General features: G+C 32.3%; 4 protein-coding genes across 5 annotated transcripts; 1 reads left to right on the forward strand and 3 right to left on the reverse strand.

The window, feature by feature from the left end:
• Nucleotides 1–3940: 3940 nt before the first annotated feature.
• On the reverse strand, nt 3941–6143 carry LOC123673097 (28S ribosomal protein S35, mitochondrial). The gene is made up of 5 exons (XM_045607524.1): nt 5905–6143; nt 5757–5841; nt 5079–5610; nt 4672–4837; nt 3941–4184 (listed from the first exon to the last, which is right to left on the reverse strand). The coding sequence occupies exons 1-5, from the start codon at nt 5996–5998 to the stop codon at nt 4111–4113; spliced, it is 951 nt and encodes a 316-aa protein (XP_045463480.1). The 5' UTR covers nt 5999–6143; the 3' UTR covers nt 3941–4110.
• A 190-nt stretch (nt 6144–6333) lies between these two features.
• LOC123673098 lies at nt 6334–8365 on the reverse strand. 2 transcript variants are annotated; one of them, XM_045607525.1, is made up of 5 exons: nt 8203–8365; nt 7977–8145; nt 7729–7925; nt 7158–7467; nt 6334–7093 (listed from the first exon to the last, which is right to left on the reverse strand). In XM_045607525.1, the coding sequence occupies exons 1-5, from the start codon at nt 8265–8267 to the stop codon at nt 7007–7009; spliced, it is 828 nt and encodes a 275-aa protein (XP_045463481.1). In that variant the 5' UTR covers nt 8268–8365; the 3' UTR covers nt 6334–7006. The 2 variants fall into 2 exon arrangements, with proteins under 2 accessions (XP_045463481.1, XP_045463482.1); XM_045607526.1 differs by having other exon boundaries at nt 7983–8145; nt 8203–8360.
• Nucleotides 8366–8427: 62 nt separating this feature from the next.
• On the forward strand, nt 8428–13517 carry LOC123672994 (general transcription and DNA repair factor IIH helicase subunit XPD). The gene is made up of 13 exons (XM_045607368.1): nt 8428–8496; nt 8551–8650; nt 8727–8981; nt 9151–9384; nt 9513–9733; nt 9817–9950; nt 10139–10496; nt 10638–10809; nt 10896–10994; nt 11064–11243; nt 12272–12448; nt 12705–12914; nt 13281–13517. The coding sequence occupies exons 1-13, from the start codon at nt 8492–8494 to the stop codon at nt 13434–13436; spliced, it is 2301 nt and encodes a 766-aa protein (XP_045463324.1). The 5' UTR covers nt 8428–8491; the 3' UTR covers nt 13437–13517.
• A 104-nt stretch (nt 13518–13621) lies between these two features.
• LOC123672995 (sodium-coupled monocarboxylate transporter 2-like) lies at nt 13622–22581 on the reverse strand. Its single transcript, XM_045607369.1, has 8 exons — nt 22243–22581; nt 19555–19832; nt 16794–17013; nt 16353–16493; nt 15029–15247; nt 14706–14976; nt 14288–14439; nt 13622–13971 (listed from the first exon to the last, which is right to left on the reverse strand). Exons 1-8 carry the CDS (start codon nt 22476–22478, stop codon nt 13698–13700), a joined length of 1791 nt encoding a protein of 596 aa, XP_045463325.1. The 5' UTR covers nt 22479–22581; the 3' UTR covers nt 13622–13697.
• Between the last annotated feature and the right edge of the window lie 229 nt (nt 22582–22810).

A 22810-nucleotide genomic window follows, 5' to 3' on the forward strand; every position in this document is an offset into this window, starting at 1 on the left:
CAAAAGAAATTTGCAATTTTGACTTATTGGATGCATTAAGTTTAAGTTAAGGTTTGGTATAAAATGGATTCGGTCCTTACTTGGCAGAAATTCATTAAAAATAGCATAAAACAAAATAATTTCCACTATATTTTTTAATTGTTAGCAACAATTGTTTCGCCTCACTGTGGCTTCATCAGGCTAAATTTCTGATAAGAATACAGAGTTTTTCGGAAACTTATATAGGAACAAAAATTCGACATTGGCAGAAAAATATTCGATAGGATATTCACAGTTATATTGGACAGTTTGCCGACTGAGATTTCCAAACTATCCGAAGAAATTCAATAAAGGAGATGAGTTTACATCTGTTTGTTCATTCAACAGAATATTTTGGGTATTATACCTGTTTATTTCTAGCGATTCTAAGAGAGTTAATCTTATGCTCTTATTTTCTGAATTGAGGATTTCAAAGTTGTGATTGAAGGTATGATCTAATTCTTTTAAACGATTTGCATGAGTTGAAAACGAACAACTCTTTTGGTGTTAATTTATCCTTTTCTTGAAAGATCTTCCTGTCTATCCAATATAAACCATAGGGCAATCATTACAGGTTAACATTTTTTCATTCAAGAGCTTCTTCTACTCTCTACCTTAATTCGCAAAGTCATTCCTTGTCTCAGAAAGTATTTAATGAGAATATTCTTATATCTTCGTAGATCCTTTGTAGATCAATTCAGTTTATGAAGGAAAGAGCAAGTAGATATACATCATAACATAAAACTCAATAGGAAAATATGGGACAAGATATTCAGCTTCTGGTACACCAGGAACTGCGTTTGTTTGGAATAGAATAATTATATCGAGATGTAACTCGTAATGAGAATTTCCAATTCAGTTTTTTCAATAAACATTGCATACTAGGTATATATAACTAGGAGGTATAATCTTTGTGTGAATTCAATTCTTGTCAAGTAGGTTCTTATACATTGAACTGCTTTCATTCTGCATGTATAGGTATACAGTGAACGAATTCCCATGTTAAAATCAGAGCAAAATACAACTTTCAACTGATACAGTTTCTCGTTTTACATAACAATATGCCATTTTAAGAACAATTGAATATTAATGCTTTATTTAATGAATCGCCTAATTAATTCGCAGATTGCATCTTATTGTCCTCTCTAGAAATTCCAATTCATGCATTTCAATTTTGAAACAGGCATGAAATTGACTTCTCCGAACAAAGATATATAACAATTTAACACATCTATTGTTATAGTTAAGAAACTCCATTACAATTATTCACATAACGAATACTCTATATTCTGTTAGCATTGAAATACAGAGTATTTGCTTGTACCTAATAATAACTTCTCTAATGGTTCGATATACTTTTTTGATTTTCGAGATGGTATAGTATATCCAAAGTCACTTGGAGGAAGCCAAAATATTTCGATTATACAAGGGTTATTAAATAAATAAATTTCCCATAGGTATCTTATTGACTTTGGACGTTTGTTAGCTTCTCCAGATTGAACAATGATATATAAATAACTTGCTTTTAAGAAAAGTTTTGTTTTGGGACTTCTGATGGTCTTATCATTAAGTCAAATTTCAGTGATTCCTAACTTGAAAACGGAAAGGATTTTTTCCGTTATATATCTACCTATACTTAAAAAATAATGGTGAATTCAAACCAGGTTGGTCGAGGATAGAGGTCAAACAAGGGCAATATAGCCTGTCAATATGTGTTTTTTACACGTAAGTTTTTGGGTGGTTTTCTTGGATTTTTCATATTTTTTGGGCTGTTAAATCCGAATCTGAGGTTTACCACAAAAATTTCGTGACAGAACATTGGAAAAAAGGTGAAAAAATTTTTTGCGGCTTTTTCATTTAACTTCATTTTTAACCATTAATTCCATTTGTGGTTATTTCAACAATATTCTCACCAGCATCGCTTTGAGGGAAGGCGGTACAAGTAAACGTGTCCGAAATGAATCGTCTAGATTACCGAATTACCGTCGCACATAGGTCAATTTTAACCATCTACGCGGCCAAAATTGGATTTTAAAAACTAACGATAATCATTCAAAAAAATATATCGTCGATTAGAAAACATTCCAGGTAATCCTAAATCACTCATTATAACCATCCAGGTACATCCTGAGCGTGCACAGATAGTTGGAACTTGACCATCAACCAGTGCGCTCTTCTTCGAGATCACAGAGTTTGAAACAACAACAAATTTGAACATAATAAATATTTCTTTACCGGTCTCAGTTTTTGGAGTGAAAGTGATGGATTGCGATAATTTCTAATATTATTTACTTAGCCTCAATGCAAAATTAGTATATTTACGTAGTATACATATAACAAAGAGTGTTTTCTTAAACAAATTTTGAAGTAACTTTAAGCTTCAAAAGTTAATTTGTTGTAGTCCTCCGTTAAACCCCGTGATTATTCTTTTTTTATCATGAAGTACCATCCTTTTTTTAGTGAATGTTACAAAAATTTCCTGCAGAAATTTGCAGATGATAAAAATAGGGCGATTTTTAACGACATAGATTTTTTCAACAGAAATTTCAATTTTTTTATTATTTCGCTAATCATTGTTCTTCGTTATTTTAGAAAGTGTCGGAACATCAGGTGTGAAAACTGTTACCCGGAGTTACCTTTATGGAAAAATGAAAGACCAAAATTTACCAAATTTTGAAGCAAAACTCGATTATCTGAAAAATCATTTACTATCGAACTATGGCACTAGTGATGATAATTAAAAAACAATTAAACAACGATTTTAATTCATGGAGAAACTATCATTGAACAAGCTTTGCTACCAATAGGTCAATTGTCGGAGGAGGCTATGCAGAAGCGCGTAATAAACATTTCCGCGTATAACGTGAGAATTTCGCTAGTAAGTTTTCTAGAGAACAATGCAACCTTGATGTATATCACAGATTTTTATTGATTTCGGATCCATTGATAAGCAGTCTGAGGCCCAAAAAAACATCAATATCAAAAAGTTTTTGTCCTGAAACAATAGAAATTCTATTGCCGGCAGATTCCAACTCGAACCCGATTGCGAGGAAGATGACTCTTTAATTGAAGAAAAATATTATTACTGCACAAAGATAATTATATGTATTTTTTATGTTATTTTGCGGAGAAATTGTTTCACTCAACGTGAAAATAAAATAAATCCAACATTTGTTTTGAATATCACGGCTTTTCATTTACGGAATCCCAAGACGACTTTTTTTTTCTATTCCAATGTTTTTTTATTTACATTTTACGAGATGAACTAATTAAAAAATCTCAGACATACAATACTGCATAAAAACGATAAATACCGAATATAAATGATAAAAGTGAGAAAATATTTTTGGTCGCGTAGATCGTTAAAATTGACCTATGTGCGTCGTCCTACGACTCCTACGTGAGCGATGCCAGCGTCTCGTCCAAAGCGAATAATACCAAACAACGGAATACAAAAGCGCTGCCTATACGTGCCGTCTTCAAACTGTTTCGCGCGATGCAGGCGATCAAGTTATTTGATATTTTCGCGCGATTTCGCATGCGATCTTCAGTAGTTGATGCGATACCTATTGACCTATCAACACTAATTGTTTGTTTGATCACCTCATTTCAACACTTACACTAGTATATACTCTAGAAGTGTAGACAACAGACTTCAGATCATTTCCACTTTGCATAATCCGAACACAACAAATCCCCCGCAGAGGATTACCTCGTACTCGTAAATAGTATTTAGACACAGATAAAATTATTGCAGAAGTGTAAATAATTGTATTACTCTCGACCTAATCATCTTGCTCCCATCTCAAATTATTGAATTAAGTCAAACTATCCAACAGATCACCATGTTTATCTCTTCGGTGTCAAGTTAATGTAACAAATCATTTGTGACTTGTATTTGCTGGTTTATGAATAAAAAAAATTATTTGTGAAACCATCACTTTACTTTAGTTCAAGATGTTACATGAATTACATAGTGATTTTTCATTTATAATTACATATTTGAAAGAAATAATTTTTCAATCTATTCATTTACACACTTCGTTTTTCTTGTTCTGGTAGAATTTATTTTTACCAATTTTAGTTTTCTTGTTACGATATATCTGGTACATTCAACAATTTTTTCACTGATTCCCTGTACCTTGTTAGATTGTATTCATTTTCACCTGAAATTAAGGAAAAAGTATGAAAGCATTTCTTTTGGGTACTTATGCAATATAATTAATAATTAGACAACAATAAATCTCAACAATATTCAAATGCTTTGTTATTAGCAATATGAAAAATATTTATGTTATATCGGGGGTTGTAAAGGGCTAATTGAAATTCATTACGAAAATCACAGATATTTATCGCTGATCCTACCCACTTAAAAATCCAATTTTAGTAACTCAAAATGTAGGGATCAATAATACAAATGAATTTATTGAGGTATAAATATTTACCACAAAAGTAGGATATAATCAATAAAACTTCCTACTACAATTGTATAGGTATTCTGGAAATATCAATTACATTAATTGCCCAATTTCTAATATATTAAGTTGAGAGCTGTTAAGATCAGTTAATTTTTTTAATCAAGATACATGTGATGTGAAAACCAATAAGTTGTAGTTAGAACCTACATAATTCAAAACTGCTGCTTTTACTTACCATCATTCATTAACTTATCAACAGCATCAGAATAAGAATCAATATTTTCAATAGATTCAGATTTCTGACCAAATATCTTTTCAACATTACTCTTAGACTTAGAGGCATTCCAATCATAAAATTCCATATCAGCTTCTGATTTAAGTTTTTCCCATTCTTCCACATTCTATATAAAATTAAATTAAATTATTACAAATTGGAAAAATTAATGTTATACAATTTCAACCTACATCTGTCAATTTGAACTGATTGTAGTGATAAAATTAACTTTTTTCAAATGAAAGAATTCGATAGGGAAAATAAATAGAGGCCATAATTACATAATTATTGTTTTTTTCGTAATTCCATCGAAAAGCAGATCATAAAAAAAATGTATAATGTTAACTATAATAATAAATACTACTTACCATTGACTCATGATATAATGCAGTAATTAAATACATAGCATACTCATAATTTTGTTTTTTTAAAGGGCATCTGTCTGTGACGAGAGTTAGAATATCAGTTTTTTCATCATATCTATCACCTACAAGCCTCAAAAATTTGTCTCTAGCATGTTCATCTAATTTTAGTGCTGATACTCTTAATTTTACAGTCACTATTCTTGACAGTGGATCCCTGATTGAAGGTGAAGAATGACAATAACTGCTTGAAGCAATTTCCAAAGGAAAATGTTTCTCACATTTTTCATCTGTATCAAGAGCTTTTGGCCAAGGCGTACAAAATTGTTTTAATGCTTCACATTGTCTTTTTATAACAGGAGGAGTCAGATGAAGAAAGTTGGGAATCTTCATCAATTCTGCATTTCCATATTTACCAGGGATTGTCATTTTTTCAGCATAACCTTGACGTATTGGAAGAGGTACTGAAGCTGGATGGAAAGTTTTTGGACCTGGCCAAACATTTCCCCAATCTTGATCAACAGCCATTTGCTCAGTCCTGCAAATAAGTTATTATCACTTATCTCAATTGAAAATAAAATTGGATAATAAGGGATGTTATATGTGGAATTGATTCTGCAAGTCCCAATATTTGTCCCTCTTTTGCTTGGGACAATCTGATATGTTTAGTAAAACTTTTCTCACCTTGGAGGTGCTACCATAATTTTTCTAGGAGTACGTCTGGTTATTACAGGTCCTTTAGTCTGTCTCAAATTGAGTGGTTTGAATTCTAAAACATTTTATTCAGAAGAAATTTCATAAATCATTAATTTCGAGAGCAAATTATGTGTACCTATTTCTTTTTCAGTAGCAACAGCAGATTCTGAAAGATATCTAGCTATGGGAGCACCCAAACATTTGTTTAGTTTTCCAGGTAACTTGAACATATTTCCTAATTATTAAAACGATTCATAAAAGTAATATGATATTTTCAATGTATCCTGCAATTTATTTTCTAGTTTAAATAAGATAATTCTTGTATGTAGAAAATTCAACAAAATATAGGTTATAATAACGAGCATAGAAGAAGTAGTCAAGAACTAAGAAAAATTAACTTTTTCCGTGGTAATATGTTGGTTTTCCCCTAATTTGGGAGAAATCTGAAATTCTGATTTAGAAGAGACAAGTTGAAATAACATAATCTACTTGTCTCTGCTTTCCGACATATCTGTATTCAAAATTAACATTAGGGATTGGATAAAATAAATTTTTCATTAATAACTAATGTTGCCATAAAAAAGTTTTATTGTTATATATTTAGCTAATACAAAATAGAAAAATCTCTTAAACTTCAATGGAAAATGAAATACATCAATATTGGAATAAATAATATAAAATAATTGCTCTGTAAAAATAATAATTATCAATAGCGTTCGTAAAAAACAAACATATACATAATGATTCAAGAATTTAAATGTTAAATTTCATTTAAAAAAGAATGGAGGAATATCTATTTTCAGAAATGTAAATAGATCAGAAAATACTTATACAGTTTTTATTATAGATTTTCTAAGAAAAATAAACTTTTTATTTGAGTTGTGAATGAGTTATATTCTTTGGTCTTTTGTTAAAACGATCTCAACAAATTAAATTTGTTTGAAAGAAATAAACAAATTTTATTGGTTGAAATTCATGGGATATTTCTTGATAAAACAAGTTTTGCCAAAAGCCTAAGAATTTTTGAGGTATTAACCCTGGATAGTGAAAATTTCAGTATATAGTTCCTACATTATAGCTTCTTTGATACTCCTGCAATTTTTTAGATTTTTATAGCATGCACCTTTATATGCTGTATGCAAGATAATTTTGATATGCTCTCGTGAATATATATTTAGTATACTAATAAAAATAAAAATTTTTCATCCAACAGGTTGAATTCAAGAATAAAATTGATATTACTTCTGTAAACGAAGAAGTGTCTCCATATTTTGATTTTTCTGTTTGAGTCTTCGTATCTGCATGCGGACTTCATTCAGTGTGTGCTGAAATTAAATTTCTCAATTACGAATTACATTGACATACAAAATTCACATTTCCTAATTTTACCTCATATTTTTCTTTCAATTCATTCCGTTTGAGCTTTTCTTCTTTGAGAAGACAGTATAATTCCCTTCTATGAATTTGCATTTTATGAATCAGTTCATCTTGATGTTTGATTTGGGTATTGCCATGTTCTAAGGTTGTCTTGTATTTGCTTCTGATTTTTTCATTAATTTTTTTCTCCATTTCTTCCACATTATTTCTGATATATTCTTCATTAACCTTTGTTAACATATGTAATTCATTATAAATCCATCTTTTCAAATTATTATATTTCATCATTTCCTTGAACAGATTATCTCTATAGGTTTGTACCCTAAAGTTGAAATAATGTACAACATTATATGAAGGAAAAGAATTTGGATCATCTGTATTCTATATTCATTCTACACTATGTGCATGAACTAATATTGTTTCAATAAAACTAGAGAGTGGAATGAACTAAAATATAAAATCAAGATAGAAATAGCAACCACAAGCCACGTTCAAATAAGAAAAAGAGGTAGGATTAAAGTAACTATTAGTTACTACTACTACTACTGAAATTCAATATGTGAAGAGATATAATTTCACTTGCATTTCTTGAAGATAATTGGAATTTTCATTCAATTCCTTTTCTTTGTTTTCTAAAATTCTAGAAAATTTGCTCTTTGCAATTTGGAATTCATCGACAACATTATTCAGTTGGGTACATAAACTTCTAAGCTTTCTGAGGCAGTCATTGGGGATAAACTCAATTTCTTTTTTATTTTTTTTCCTTGTTGAAGTCTCTAGCTAAAAAACCCATTATCTTTTCATGAAAATCTCTCATTAGTAATTACTCACACTTACATTCTCTCTTTCCTGTTCAATACATTGGGAAGCATATGATATATCTTTCAATAAAATTATTTCATTTAAATTTGCAATTTTTTTCTCCAATATAGATATATAACTACCTAAATATAAAATTTTCTTGTGTAATTCTATATTAGTCCGACTAAGTTGATCAGTCCTGCAAAAAGTTGATATGTTATATGAACAATATACTCTTAAATCCTTATTGTTATACCAATAGAATCGATCCTTATCAATTTCTATTAGAGATTTATATGTTTTGCAGCCTTCACACATCATTTTATGTAATTGTTAAAAAATAAACTTCTTTAATTTTCAAACCAAACCCCAATGTAAACAAAAACAATACCGGTAATCATTAATAAAAGAGATTTTTCTTCTTTTTGATCACTATCACTGAACCGAGCCATTTATTTATTTTCTGTGCTTCGACTCGTCAGTTAGCGAGGTTAGAATACTTTTGTAATTTGTGATTTCTGTGATTAAATCAAAATTTTGAAATAATGAAGTAAATGAAATAAACAAAAGATAAATAAATTGATAATTAAATATTTTTTTATAGGTTGAGTGTAGATGGTTTGATTGTTTACTTTCCTTATGACTACATATATCCAGAGCAATATGCATATATGTGTGAACTCAAAAAAGCAATTGATGCTAAGGTATGCTAGCAATTATAAAATTTCTTGAATATTTGATTTTGTCAATGGGAAAATTAAAAAGCAATGATGCTTTCAGGGCCATTGCCTATTGGAAATGCCCTCAGGAACTGGAAAAACTACTACTTTATTATCACTTGTTGTGGCATATATGATAGACAAACCTATGGATGTTAGAAAATTAATTTACTGTTCACGAACAGTACCAGAAATAGAAAAAGTAATGGAAGAATTAAAAAAGCTTTTGGACTACTATGAACAAATGGATGGTGAATATCCTAGACTGACAGGATTAGTTTTATCTTCTAGAAAAAACATGTGCATTCATCCAGAGGTAATTTTTATGTATAATAGTTGTCTAATAAATGCTTTTACTTGAAAGAATAACTAATTCTGATTAGATTTTTGCAAAAACCACCTATATGCCTCTTTATTTTGCTTCATATTCAGCTTTTTTTACAAAAGTGTTAAAATCGTATATCAATTCTTTATGAACTTTTCAGGTTAGTAAAGAAAAAGAAGGGAAAATTATTGATGGAAGATGTCATGCGTTAACTGCCAGTCATGTTAGAGAAAGGTACAAATTTGATGATACTATTCCAATATGTCAATATTTTGAAGGATTCGCCCTAGATGGAAAAGATAGTACATTACCACATGGAGTATATACTCTCGATGACATGAAACAGTATGGAAGGGACAGAAATTGGTGTCCATATTTTTTGGCAAGGTTTTCAGTAAGTTTATAAAACGTTTCGAATTTTTTCAAATAAGACATTATCAAGATGTAATTATATAGGTTCATTTACCGATATTGAGTATATATTCCTGTATTAAAACTGAAATATTGATTTCTTACTTCCAGATTATTCATGCCCAAATTATCGTATACAGTTACCATTATCTCTTAGACCCTAAAATAGCTGATGTAGTATCTAAAGAATTAACAAAAGAAGCTGTTGTTATTTTTGATGAAGCTCACAATATAGACAATGTATGTATAGATTCAATGAGTGTAAAAATAAATAGAAAAGTAATAGAGAAATCAACTGCAAATTTACAAGTTCTGGAAAAAACAGTTGCAGAGTAAGTAATATTATTAATATTTGAATTAAAATTTGCATCAGATTTACACAATTACATTATTTTTGTGTATTTTCAAAATTCAGAATAAAACAAGATGATCAAAAAAAATTACAAGAAGAATATCAGAGAATGGTGGAAGGTTTGAGAGATGCAGCTGTATCGAGAGAAACAGATGTGCTTCTTTCCAATCCAGTTCTTCCAGATGAAATTTTACAAGGTATTTAGGACAAAAACAAATGGTTGTTGAATTATCTTTTATGGGGTTCTCTTCTAAAATTCTATTGGATTCGGGATATTTTTGCACATTTAAGATCAAACAATGATTATGAGTAATATTTATAAATTTTTCACTTCTGATAAAACAAATTACAGATCATGCAGTAATGTTTAATCTCTATCTTTCAGAGGCTGTGCCTGGTAATATTAGGAATGCTGAACATTTTGTCAGTTTCTTGAAACGATTTGTGGAATACTTGAAAACAAGATTAAGAGTTCAGCATGTAGTACAAGAATCACCAGCAGGATTCTTGAGAGATATTCAGAGTAAAGTATGCATTGAAAGAAAACCTTTGAGGTTTTGTGCAGAAAGACTAACATCTTTGTTAAAAACTTTAGAAATATCGAATTTAACTGATTTCAGTCCTATTATTTTAATAACACATTTAGCAACATTAGTTTCCACTTATACAACAGGATTTACAATAATCGTTGAACCTTTTGACGACAAGACACCAACAGTATCAAATCCAGTTTTACATTTCAGGTGAGTTGTCAAATTTTTCCATTTAGTTTTTCTTTATTGTATATATTTGTATCGTTATGGATTTTTAGTGATAGGTTCTTTTAAAATAACTTGCTTCGGAAATTGAAATCTTAAAAGCAATAATTTTATTTTGAATTGCAGTTGTTTGGATTCATCGATAGCTATCAAGCCTGTGTTCGATAGATTTCAAACTGTAGTTATAACCTCAGGAACTTTGTCTCCTTTAGACATGTATCCTAAAATACTGAATTTCCATCCAGTCATAATGTCATCTTTTACTATGACTTTAGCTCGACCTTGTTTATTACCTATGGTAAGTTGCATTTTTTTTCTGCATAACTCTTTTTTGTTTAACATAATTTGATATTTTTGGGTTATTAATTTTCAAATAATTGACAGATAATATCAAAAGGAAACGATCAAGTTGCCATATCTTCAAAGTTTGAGTCGAGAGAGGACAATGCAGTCATTCGAAACTATGGTCAATTATTAGTGGAGGTAAATTAATCTTTGTGGCTGTACACACCGAATTTTGATAGTAAATATTCAATTTATTATGTGTTTTAGATGGCAGCTAATGTCCCCGATGGAATAGTTTGTTTTTTCACATCTTATATGTATCTGGAATATGTTGTTGCTAGTTGGTATGACCAAGGTGTTATTGACAGTTTACAGAGGTATAAATTACTTTTTATTGAAACACAAGATTCGGCGGAAACAAGCTTTGCCCTCATGTATTATATTAAGGTGAGCATAATTATTTTTTTTATTTATTTTTGCCTGAATTTCTATCCAAAAATCGTTATATCTCCTGAATTATTCCTCATAGACCCCTCAAATAAAAACGTTTTTTCAACCTCGGGTTCTGATCTGAAACATAGTGAGGTTTCAAGGGCATAGCTTACGTCCAGGAGAAGTTGCAGCCTCGGGAATTTCATCCATTTTTTTTTTGAGAATTTCAGATTTTCACCTATAATTTCTGAAATAATGTACTAATCGCCAAACTGCAAGCATTTTCGTGATCTACTTAGTCGAATCAATCAATAAAATGGTACAATAGTCCCATAAAGGAATTTTCAATTTTCTGAAGGTGTTATGGAAAATTTTTCGACAAAAAATTTTTCAAGTGAGATCGAAATTCGGCTAATCAGGGATCGTCAATTTTGGCACCGCTCTCGATTTTGCGCAGACCTCACAGTTTTGAGGAAATTCAAACTCGAAATTTGGGAAAAAATTGAATTTCCATCCAAAAATCGTTTTATCTCCTAAATTATTCCTCACAGACCCCTCAAATAAAAACGTTTTTTGAACATCGGGTTCTGATCTGAAACATAGGGAGGTTTCAAGGGCGTAGCTCACGTCCAGGAGAAGTTGCAGCCTTGGGAATTTCATCTTTTATTCTAGAAAATAAAGCTTCAACCATTTCTTTTTTAAGTCGAGTTATAATGACTTTTCAAAATGCTGATCATGAATCATAGTGTAGTTTCAACAGTAACTTGTTTTGCATCTTCGTCCGTAACTTATGATTGGTTTATTGCTTTCTTTGACGTTTGCGCTTTTATTGTCTAACATGCAATTTTAATATTGAATCCCGCAGGTCCCGCATGAAAATCCTACAATTTTGATCCGCAGAATTTCAGAGGGATTGGATTCCCTAGATGCATCCTAATTGATCTATTATGATGCTTTTTTGAGTACAATTGACTTTTATTCACTGAACCCTATCATATTTATTGAAAACAAAATTCATATTAATATTATTTGTGTTTACTTAGGCTTGTGAATCTGGAAGAGGAGCAGTATTACTTTCAGTAGCGAGAGGTAAAGTTTCTGAAGGGGTCGATTTCGATCATCATTTAGGTAGATGTGTTCTTATGTTTGGAATCCCTTATGTCTACACCCAGTCTAGGATTTTAAAAGCCAGACTGGACTATTTGAGAGATCAATTCCAGGTGGGTGTTTTTATAATCGAATCTCGGTTTTTTATTTTTGTTGGTAAATTTTCATAAATCCAAAAATATGTAGAGATATGGAAATCTTCATTCATTGTATTTTGTGGGACATTTTTCTAGTGTTTTTGTTATCAATTTTTAATATTTCACCTCTGTTTAGTTCATTAATTACAAAGTTATATGCACTATTTCCAGATGAAGTTTTTTAATGAAATTAATTGAAGACTTTGGTAATGATTAAATAATAATTTTTCAGATTAGGGAGAATGATTTCTTGACCTTTGATGCCATGAGACATGCTGCTCAATGTGTGGGGCGAGCAATTCGTGGTAAAACAGATTACGGTATTATGGTATTTGCAGACAAAAGATTTTCTAGAGCCGATAAACGAACAAAGTTACCGAAATGGATTCAAGAACATTTGAAAGATTCACTTTGTAACTTATCTACCGAAGAAGGTGTACAGGTTAGTTTATCGAAGTAGTAGATATTGTTATTAGTATTTTGATTAATTATTATTTAGTATTCTCAGTAGAAAAAATTAGAAATAATTGTTATAAATAATTAATATGTCTGAATAAAGGATGTGATGTGATAATAATGAACCATTTGAAAAAATACAGTCTTATTGATGCATAACAATGAAGAATTTATTTAATGAAAAAGTAATCTAATGTTCATTTTATAGAAATAAAAAATTGAATAAATGGATTGATATTTCAATAATAATGTGAGAAGAATATACTGTTCATTTGAAATCTTGATTGCCGTTTCATCAGATGCAAAATAACATTTTCCGTTTCCTCGTAATGAATATTATGTTTGATTTCAGCTTGCCAAAAGGTGGTTGAGGCAAATGGCACAGCCATTCACTAGAGAAGATCAGTTGGGAGTATCCTTACTCACCTTAGAACAGCTTCAGACTTTAGAAGCAAAGAAACAACAAGAAATGGAACAAGATGAAGGAACTTCTTCTCAAGATCAATAGTATGTTATGAGTTTTTTTTCTCATTTCGATATTTATTACATTTGTAATATGAATTTTCAATAAAATCAGATAAATGTTGAATGATAAGCATTTGATCTTTATCAAACTAAGTTTCATTAAAATTACATGCTAATATTTCTATTTTGGTTAGCTATTAATCAGTTATTCAAAAGTAAAAAAGAAACTAAAAAAAATATTTTATTCTGAACTGAAGGCACTCAACTTAAAGAATTATACATTTTTCATCGAAACCCTTTTTCCTTATGCTTTGTGGGTATCAAATTGTTGTACATTGAAGTAATCTCCCTTCTTTGTGTTTTCTTGTTCATCCTCATCTACCTCATCTTCATACATCCAATGAACTAAGGGGCATAACAATTTCTTAGGTACTAAGGGATCATCTTTTTTGTTTGTGAAAAAGCTGATGCATGAACCAATCAAACAGCACATCAATGCGCCGATCATAGTGTAATAGTAAAAGCTCACTTTGAATAAGTAAAATATATTGTCATCTGATATTGGGGGTGTTGCAGTGCTGAAAAACATTAAAAAAATCATAGAATTCTTTTCAATTTGAAGGTGAATATTGAATAAATATTGATTGTGAGAAATATATCAAAATTCAAACAACCTATAAAATTGAAGTTGGTATTAAATACATGATTGGTCAACTTTCAACAAATTCAATCAATGATTGGATAATAGGAAGAGTGTTCATATATTTTTGAATCAAAACTTTCTTTATTTTGTCAATAATAATATTTAACCAATTTTGAATAAAAATGAGGGATTATTAAGTGATATTTAGATGAATTTTTTGCTTATCATTTGATACATTCATGAAAACTTACTATGTCTCGTTGAAATTGAAGTCGTAGGTACAATTGGCTACAGAAAGAGGTTTGGGTGGGTGCTTCAGGTGTCCCATTTTTTCATAATATTTCACCATCATGAAAAACCATGACATGAACAGCATACTGATGAGTGCTCCATAAAAAGCACCCTGTAAATTATAACAATTACAGAAAATGATAAAAAGATGTTAACTGATAAAAAATGCACGAATAAAAATATTTAATGGGAGAAAAGAAAAGTTTTGCAGTAAAAATTGAACTTCCTTCATTTTTAAACAATTCCTTGTAACAGCCTTAACTGCTTTCAGCTTCTACCGATATTTTACATTGTGCATTTGTAAACACGATATTTTGGGGACTTCAATTCTATCATTAACATACATGAACTGAAACGGGAACCAGCAATAAATTTTACCTTAGAATTAATTCTCCGGCTTAACACACCCATCATAAAAACTCCTAGAAGTGGTCCATCAGCAATACCTTTCAAACTAATACTTAGCTGTACCACTCCTCCCAGTTGTTCAATAATATATATCATCAAGCAACCACAAACACCGACTATAACAACAAGTAATTTCAGAATATTACTCGCCACTTTTTCTGAAGTGTTGGGATTCAACACTTTAGAGATAAAGTCAGTATACAAAGTTCCAGCCACGCAGTTCAGATTTGCAGATAATGTACTGAAAATAAACAAAAATTTAAACATGAAATGAATTTTAAGCTGAAATTTACCTCAGAGCTGCACAGAAAACGCCTGCGAAAAAAAGTCCTGCTAATCCTGGGGCACTACTTGCAATACCCACAATGAAGTATGGAACTAGTTGGTCATTCCTTTCCACCTTTTTAGTAGAGAATGGGTCACATCCAGCATAGATTGCGTACATTGTTAATCCAATAAGAATGCTCAAAGTTTTAGCTATGATACATCCTTGGCTATATATGAAGCAAGATCTGTAATGATATGAATATATTTCAGTTCCTCATTTACTTGGCTCTGGTTTTCAACTGAACAGAACTATAAGCTATGAATGTTCTGCAATGGCCACCCTTATGTCAGTAACTAAATAATAGTAAATAAATGAATAAACTATTGTATTTAATGAATTGAAATTAAAAAAAACTGTATTAAATTCGTATTTCACATTTTGATTGGTAAATAATATAACAAAATGAAATGGATATGGTATGAGAAAAATTAAGACATGAAAGTTTTCTTTCCAATTTTAACAGTAATTAAGGTGATATACAGGTTGTTCCTGAACTGGAGGTACAAAGGAAAATGAGAGATTCCTTGAGTAATATCAAGAAAAAATAGTCCTATAAACATGGGCTCGAAAACTCTTTGTTATGGAGATACAGGGTGTTTCTTTCAGTCCCTTTTTTGTGATGATTATACCAGTTTATTGAATCTTTATTAATCTTTGCTTCAGATTGGGTGAACAAGTACCAAAACTGACAAATAATGATTTATTGATCACAGCTTATTAACTGGATCGTTATAATAATTTGGATTCTCCTGGGGATTACTAGAGAATTGTTATAAATTTTTTCTCAAAATCGGTAGCAGATACGAAAAAACTCCGAAAAAGTAACCAAAAAGTGTAGTACTAGATCAAAGTTTCTTTTTACATATTTCTAAACTACCAGTGGTCCATCAAGAAAAAGTTCAGGAGGAAAGAAGGGGGCACTGTTCCAGAAAAAATATCACCCTGTAGATTTGCATTCAAAATTAGCATATCACATGATGACAACTTCAAATTGGAATATTCATGCCAAATTTAAGTTGAATAGCTTCTGAACAGAAGGTGCTATGAGAAAAAAAATTGAATTTGAAGAATCAAACTTCAACGCTCGAAAACAAAGCGTTTGCCGATCCATGTTCATAGGACTTTTTTTAATGATCCAAGGAATCTGTCATTTCCGTTTGAACCTCAAATTTAGAGCACCCTGCATGGTTTATTTTAATTTAATGAAATATCCGTTGCAAAATGGCGAAGGCGCCACTGACAGCAGTTTATCGAATTAATGGAAAGCTCAAAATTAACATTCTTCTTACTTTTTGGCATCACTCATACTTGGCAGGGCCAGGAACTTTTGAATGCATCCTTGGTTGATACTGTTTTGAGCAGTCCACATGAAAGTCAAGCCAATAACAACTGACCAAAATCCATCTCTCTGAGTGGGATCTGGGTCAAAACTGAAAATACATTACCTAAATAAAAAATTAAGTATTACAGTGAATCTGGCAGTGAAGACATAAAAAAATTATCATCACTAACTGCGGAATTTTTTAGAAGGCCAGAGATTGTGTGAATTCGGAGAAAGAGTTTTGTGAAGGCCTTGTTACTGTGTCCCATCGCCACTTTAGAAACATTATCGTTTACCCAAAAGCGGATGTTTAGACGAACCGCAAAATCATAAAAAATTTTTCTCGATTAAAAAAAATTCATATCTATCATAATTTGTTGAAAATAAACAAAATGAAGGCTTCACTCACCTCACATCGAGTCTGTGACCTTCAACGGCAGTGTTCCACATGGAAAAGAATCCACCAACTTTTCCCAATCCTAACCACAAAACAGCTATTAGGCATCCAATTGTGAGGGTGAATTGAAAAGTATCTGTCCAAACTACAGCCTTCAGACCACCGATAGTTGTGTAAAAAATACATATTCCACAAGCAATTGGCGCCACTACGTGTACACCTATTCCAGTTGCTAGAAAAAAAATTGTATACCAATGAAATGAAGTAGGTACCTATAGGTATAAATTTGATACCTATGTGGCAAGTATTATATTATGGTATATATCAAATATGGTAAGGTATATCATGGTATTTAACTTTGTAGACTGATTATTAAATAACGAAATTTTGTGAAAAATGTGCATGAATACGAATTTAAAAAAGCATTTTTTTTCATGGCCTGTATTGGTCTATATTTTGTTGAAAATAATAATAATTTAACTTCTGCTAGCGATCTTTCTCTTCCAACTTTGCTATCAATACCTTGTCTAGTATCTCTGAATTTGTAGATAATCGCGTATTCTTTGGTATCTTGTGTGCGTCTGTCAAATATTGAACGAATAAAACACATATTTGGTGAGATTTTGGAAACATGTTTTAGGAAATACAGAAAATCAGGAAAGTAAATAATGTCCTGTAACTAAAGAATTTGAAAACGTAATTCATTGATTTTTAATTTGATTTGGGTTAAGGCAGGATTTAAAGAACTGTTATCTATGACAATAGTAAATACTCTATTACGACAGCGTACACGATCAAATTTGTTGAGAAAGATTATCTTATCAGTGACGACACGAATGCGAAAATCGGTTGAACCGTGATGAAACAATACATTTTGAAATTGACGCATTTTACTTCACTGTGAAAATAAACTTTTCAATACTATCAGAAGGAAAATGGTGGGTGATTTTTTTCAAGTTGACTCAGTTAAAAATCTCGGAAAGGAAACATTTTATGGAAAAAGGTTTCGAATAAAAAGTTGGTCAATAATTCATTCGAACCATTTTTCTTCAAAATGCTTCCTTTTCGAGATTTTTAACTATAATATCTCTAATAAGTACACTGCGCAAAAAAATTAACGCACATTCTGAAAATCTCAATTTTAATGAAAGTTAACCCTACATTGACTTTATAACTTATTTTTTATGTTCTCTCGGGAAGGTTTTGAACGAAACAAGACACATTAAATGGAAGAAAAATTCAGGATTTCACCGAATCTCATGTGAAAGAAGAGAAATAAACAATTTTCAAAATACTGGAATGCTGATAAGTGATTTAATACTTGGTATTTCCACCCCTTGCGTTAATTACAGTTCGGCAACGACGGTTCATACTCAAAATGAGTGATCTTAAAATGTTCTGATCTTATCCTTCCCAGATTTCTCTGAGTTGGATTCCTAAGTCATTAAGAGTCTCTGGATGATTTTCTGAACTTCTCAGCCTTCTATTGAGGTTGCCCCAAACCTGCTCAATCGGATTGAGATCTGGACTTCTTGCTGGCCATTCCATTCGAGAGACTTCAACCTCTTCAAGGTACTCCTGAACGATGCGCGCACGATGGGGTTTGGCATTATCGTCCATAAAAATGAAATTTTCACCAATGTATGGGGCAAATGGCACTACATGCTCTTCAAGAATGTTCCTTATATACCTATCAGCATTCATAGCTCCATTATCAACGACCACTAGGTCTGTGCGAGCAGTCAAAGATATTCCACCCCATACCATAATCGATCCTCCCCCGAAACCAGTAGTATTCAGGAAATTGCACTGAGCATATCTTTCATGTGGACGTCTGTATACAAGGGAACGTCGATCACAATGGTAGAGGCAGAATCTAGACTCATCTGTGAAGAGAACTCTTTCCCAATCAGCCTCTTCCCAATGGATATACTCTCTCGCAAAATCTAAACGCGCCCTTCGATGGGCTGGGGTAAGAGCCGGGCCTCTTGCCGCGACACGAGGCCTTAAATCATATTCTCTGAGGCGATTTCTTATTGTCTGAGTGCTAATTTGCACCCCATGAGTTTGCTCAAGCTGATTTGAAGGAGCCGAGCGGTTGCAAACCGTTGTCTCAACGAAGAAACTCTCAAGTAACGTTCTTGAATGGCAGTTGTTACCCGTGGTCTACTCTATCCTGGTCTTCGGACATTCATACCTGTCTCTCTGAATCGCTGCAACATTCTGGACACACTTGTATGGGAAACTCCAAACCTTTCTGCAATTCTTGTGTATGTCCACACTTCTTCTCGCAAAACTACCGCTTGGGCACATTCCTCTTGGGTCAAATTGCGTGTTTCGCGTTGCATAGCGATCGAGTGTAGAAAATCAAACGAAAGAAAAACTATTGATCACTAGAATTGATCGAGAACAACTGATTTCAGAATGGAGCCAATACATTCAAAATCTGATAATCTCATCTTTTTTTATTCCTGCTGGGAAAATTACATCTGTATTGAAGAAAAACGTTGAAAGTGGATAACATATGCATGCATAATTCTGATAAAAATAATTATCATTGAGAACACCTTCAGTTGTAGAATAAATTTGAGATTTCCATAATGTGCGTTAATTTTTTTGCGCAGTGTCCATCAGCTACATAGAGACAGATTGAAAACTTTTAGAAAGTGCCTGGTTTTGTGTGCGCTTTCGAAGTTGATGCAGTTTTGGCATCTCAGATTCGCCATCCGTAACTTGCCATCGCTAAAATAAATATTTTATACTAGGTACTCACCTGTAGCAAATCCAAGAGAGGGTATGTAAATAACGATAGGCAAGTATAGCAACAATGAGATGGCATACATTGCTGAGGCCATCATTCTGGTTTTCTCATCGAACCTCATCGCTAGGTACTCGTAAATGCTTGTCAATTCTAGCCTATAAAATACTGGCAGGAAAACGTATGAAGTGGTGAAATGCAAGAGAAATAAGGAAATGCATCCTTGCCAGAAACCGAGTCCATATCTGTACACATCTGCAGGTATTGCAAGGACTGTGATTGCTGAGGTATGGCTAGAAAATATTCATTGTGAGTTAGGTATTTATTTATGCAGCAAAATGAAAATGGAATCAATAGAATTTAAAAATTCCGGACATTTTAAGAAGTGCTCTAATAGGTTTTCCACCTGAGGTTTCGCTTACTACTGCGGTAAGCATCTTCAGAGGTTTCTAAAACGAAGATTACTCGACCACCGCTTACAAGACAAAACAAAAAATAGCAAATCGTCTAGATGGGTTTCCGGTTCTTTTCAAGCTATTGATACACTAAAATTAAGGCACTTTCCGACTATATACTGTCGTAAATGTAAAACAAATGTTTTACAAACGAAATGTAGCCCAAGGTTTATCCTGATCCCCTACAATAATGCCAAAATATTCAAGTTGAGCTCTTTTCCCAAAGTCAGAAGTCTCTAATTCTGTGGTTTTTCCGTTCATTCTTCCACATCTTGTAGAACAAAATCGTGCGAGAATATATCAGAAACGCACAGTTTTCATGGTTATATTTTATTATTATATGTTGGTACTCCGAACTTTCCGCCACGGCTTTATCTGTCAATTCATTAATTTGTCTTAAAGAAATCAGTTCTGCCAACACACATTTTTCAATGCAAAATTCACTAAATGATATTTATGGAAATATTTCATTAATTTCAATAAGAATGCAATGAATTAGAGAAAATAATGTATAATACTCGTATAGAAGGCTCATTCTACCACTCGTTCATTCAAAAACTCGTGGAAGAATATCAATGCCTTCTGCACTTGTATTATAAATAACTATTCCCACTTTCTTTTGTAGTGCATTTGCCACATACATACCAAAAAACATCTGGATGATTTACATAGCTACGCTATGTATGCTCATGTCATTGTTTTAATTCAGTTATTTGATACTTTACTATAATACATAGGCGTAAAACTTTGCTTCCGCCGTTTTTCTCGAAATTCGAGGCTTTATTGTAAAAAACTGGTTATACGTTTATGATTCAAAAAATTGTCCATCGCTGGCCACTACTTTCTCCCATCTTTTGGGCAGCGTACGAATCCCGCGTTGAAAAAACTGGATATCTTTCGAAGCCATCCACGAATCGATCCAATTTTTTACTTCTTCATAAGACTGGAAATGCTGGTCAGCCAGGCCGTGTTCCATTTATCGAAATAAGTGATAGTCCGAGGGAGCAACATCTGGAGAAGACAGCGGGTGGGGTAGGACTAGTATGTCAAGTATTTTTTGACCACTTTCGCAACATCAGGTCGAGAACTGTCATGGTGTAAAATCACTATGTATTGCGTTGTATTGCGGCCGTTTGTCTTTCAATGCTCGGCTCAAACTCATTAATTGCGTTCGATAACGATCGTCTGTGATTGTTTCAGTCGGTTTTAGCAACTCATAATACACTACGCGGAGCTGGTCCCACCAAATACTGAGCATGACCTTGGTACCGTGAATATTCGGTTTGGCCGTCGACGTGGAAGCATGGCCGGGATATCCCCATGCGATGCAGAAATCCCTGTGTTTGCCTCGCAAGCAGATGTTCACTTTCAAACAAACGCCATTCAACATCTCTCGGCTTAAACTCGTAAGGCACCCAATTTCCTTGTTTCTGCATCATTCCCATGACTTTCAGTCGTTTTGAAATGGTTTTTGTTGCGTCACTTCCAATGATCCTGCCAATTCTTGTTGCGTTTGACACGAGTCTTGATCAAGTAATGCCTCCAATTCTACATCTTCGAAAACTTTCTCTCTTCCACCGCCATACTGGTCTTCGACGTCAAAATCACCGTTCTTGAATCGTTGAAACCACTCTCCGCACGTTTTTTCACTAATAGCTGCCTCACTATAGGTATTTGAGAGCATTCGATGAGCCTCAGCCAGATTTCTTCATATTAAAGTAGAAAACTGATATGTTTAATCAAAAGTAATTTTATGATGCAGACACAAATCGACTAATATTTCAATGGCGTTATGTTTACAAATATCTAAGCTTACCACTACAGCTATCTATTGCAAAACGGCGGAAGCAAAGTTGTACACCTAATATAAAACGACGAAAATCTAAATTTGCACAAAATCGTAGCAAAACTTCACTTGCGTATAATCAATAATAATATACCATATTGAGTACGACCAAGGAATGGATGGTCCTGACTTTAAAATTAGTGAAGATAAGAAGGTTGATTCAAGTATAATTCAATGAATATTAAACTGTATCTCAGAAACTAGAGCCGATAGAAAAATATCTGGTGTCCATAAGTTAAGACTGTTTCAAGCATATGTATTAGATAATATCTTATGGTCCAAGTTTTCTCATTTTTGTGGGACGCTATTTTTAATAATTTGAAATATTATTCACGATGTAAGAAATAACAAACCATATCGTTTTTCAGTATTTTTTAAATCTAATTTTGGACATCTACTTACCTTGCAACTAGAGATATTGCTATTGGCCACACATTCATTCGCTTTCCACCTAACAGATATTCTTTCTTTGTGTCCTGATTATGAAAACAACCGAAAAATATTCCTATTAGAGAGCTGAAACCCAAGACTATAGAAAAGAGCAGGTAGTCATACCAAAAGAATGATATCGTTTTACGGTTAGCAATCAGATCCGGTATCACGGTGGTAACTAAGGAAGATAAATTTTGAAACGACATTTTTTGCAATTTTTGGAAATTCTATATGGAATAATACTCAATGCCACGAAAACTTTAAATTGCGATGCATTGACTGTTTCGTTTCCGTGGACATACTGAAAGGCTCCATCAAACAGAAGTAGAAACAATGAACTTATCAAATAAACTTATTTGCCCTAGAAATACACTGTATTAAATTTACTTATGATAATTACAATTCATTGAAAAGTCATATATTTCTGCGATTTTTGTTCTCAATTGCATCAATCTTTTTATTGGTCATTATTTGTCAGCATGTTTCAAGGGTTACTTTAGGCAGGTTGATTAACCCTTACTTAATATGAAGGGAGGAA

This window comes from Harmonia axyridis, chromosome 2 (genome assembly GCF_914767665.1).
Source record: "Harmonia axyridis chromosome 2, icHarAxyr1.1, whole genome shotgun sequence".
In the NCBI taxonomy this organism is placed as follows: Eukaryota; Metazoa; Arthropoda; class Insecta; order Coleoptera; family Coccinellidae; genus Harmonia; species Harmonia axyridis.

Coding starts and splice junctions, on each gene's coding strand:
- LOC123673097 (XM_045607524.1), bottom strand. CDS start 5,998: ATGTTCAAGTTACCTGGAAAACTAAACAAATGTTTGGGTGCTCCCATA. Junction 5,842..5,904: donor TGCTACTGAAAAAGAAATAG/GTACACATAATT, acceptor AAAATGTTTTAG/AATTCAAACCACTCAATTTG. Junction 5,611..5,756: donor ATTATGGTAGCACCTCCAAG/GTGAGAAAAGTT, acceptor ACTTATTTGCAG/GACTGAGCAAATGGCTGTTG.
- LOC123673098 (XM_045607525.1), bottom strand. CDS start 8,267: ATGATGTGTGAAGGCTGCAAAACATATAAATCTCTAATAGAAATTGAT. Junction 7,926..7,976: donor AGGAAAGAGAGAATGTAAGT/GTGAGTAATTAC, acceptor TGGGTTTTTTAG/CTAGAGACTTCAACAAGGAA. Junction 7,468..7,728: donor TCCAATTATCTTCAAGAAAT/GCAAGTGAAATT, acceptor TTTCAACTTTAG/GGTACAAACCTATAGAGATA.
- LOC123672994 (XM_045607368.1), top strand. Junction 9,734..9,816: donor CTGGAAAAAACAGTTGCAGA/GTAAGTAATATT, acceptor TTCAAAATTCAG/AATAAAACAAGATGATCAAA. Junction 10,995..11,063: donor ATGGTCAATTATTAGTGGAG/GTAAATTAATCT, acceptor TATGTGTTTTAG/ATGGCAGCTAATGTCCCCGA.
- LOC123672995 (XM_045607369.1), bottom strand. CDS start 22,478: ATGTCGTTTCAAAATTTATCTTCCTTAGTTACCACCGTGATACCGGAT. Junction 16,494..16,793: donor GGTCACAGACTCGATGTGAG/GTGAGTGAAGCC, acceptor ATGTATTTTCAG/TTTTGACCCAGATCCCACTC. Junction 14,440..14,705: donor GCCGGAGAATTAATTCTAAG/GTAAAATTTATT, acceptor TATAATTTACAG/GGTGCTTTTTATGGAGCACT.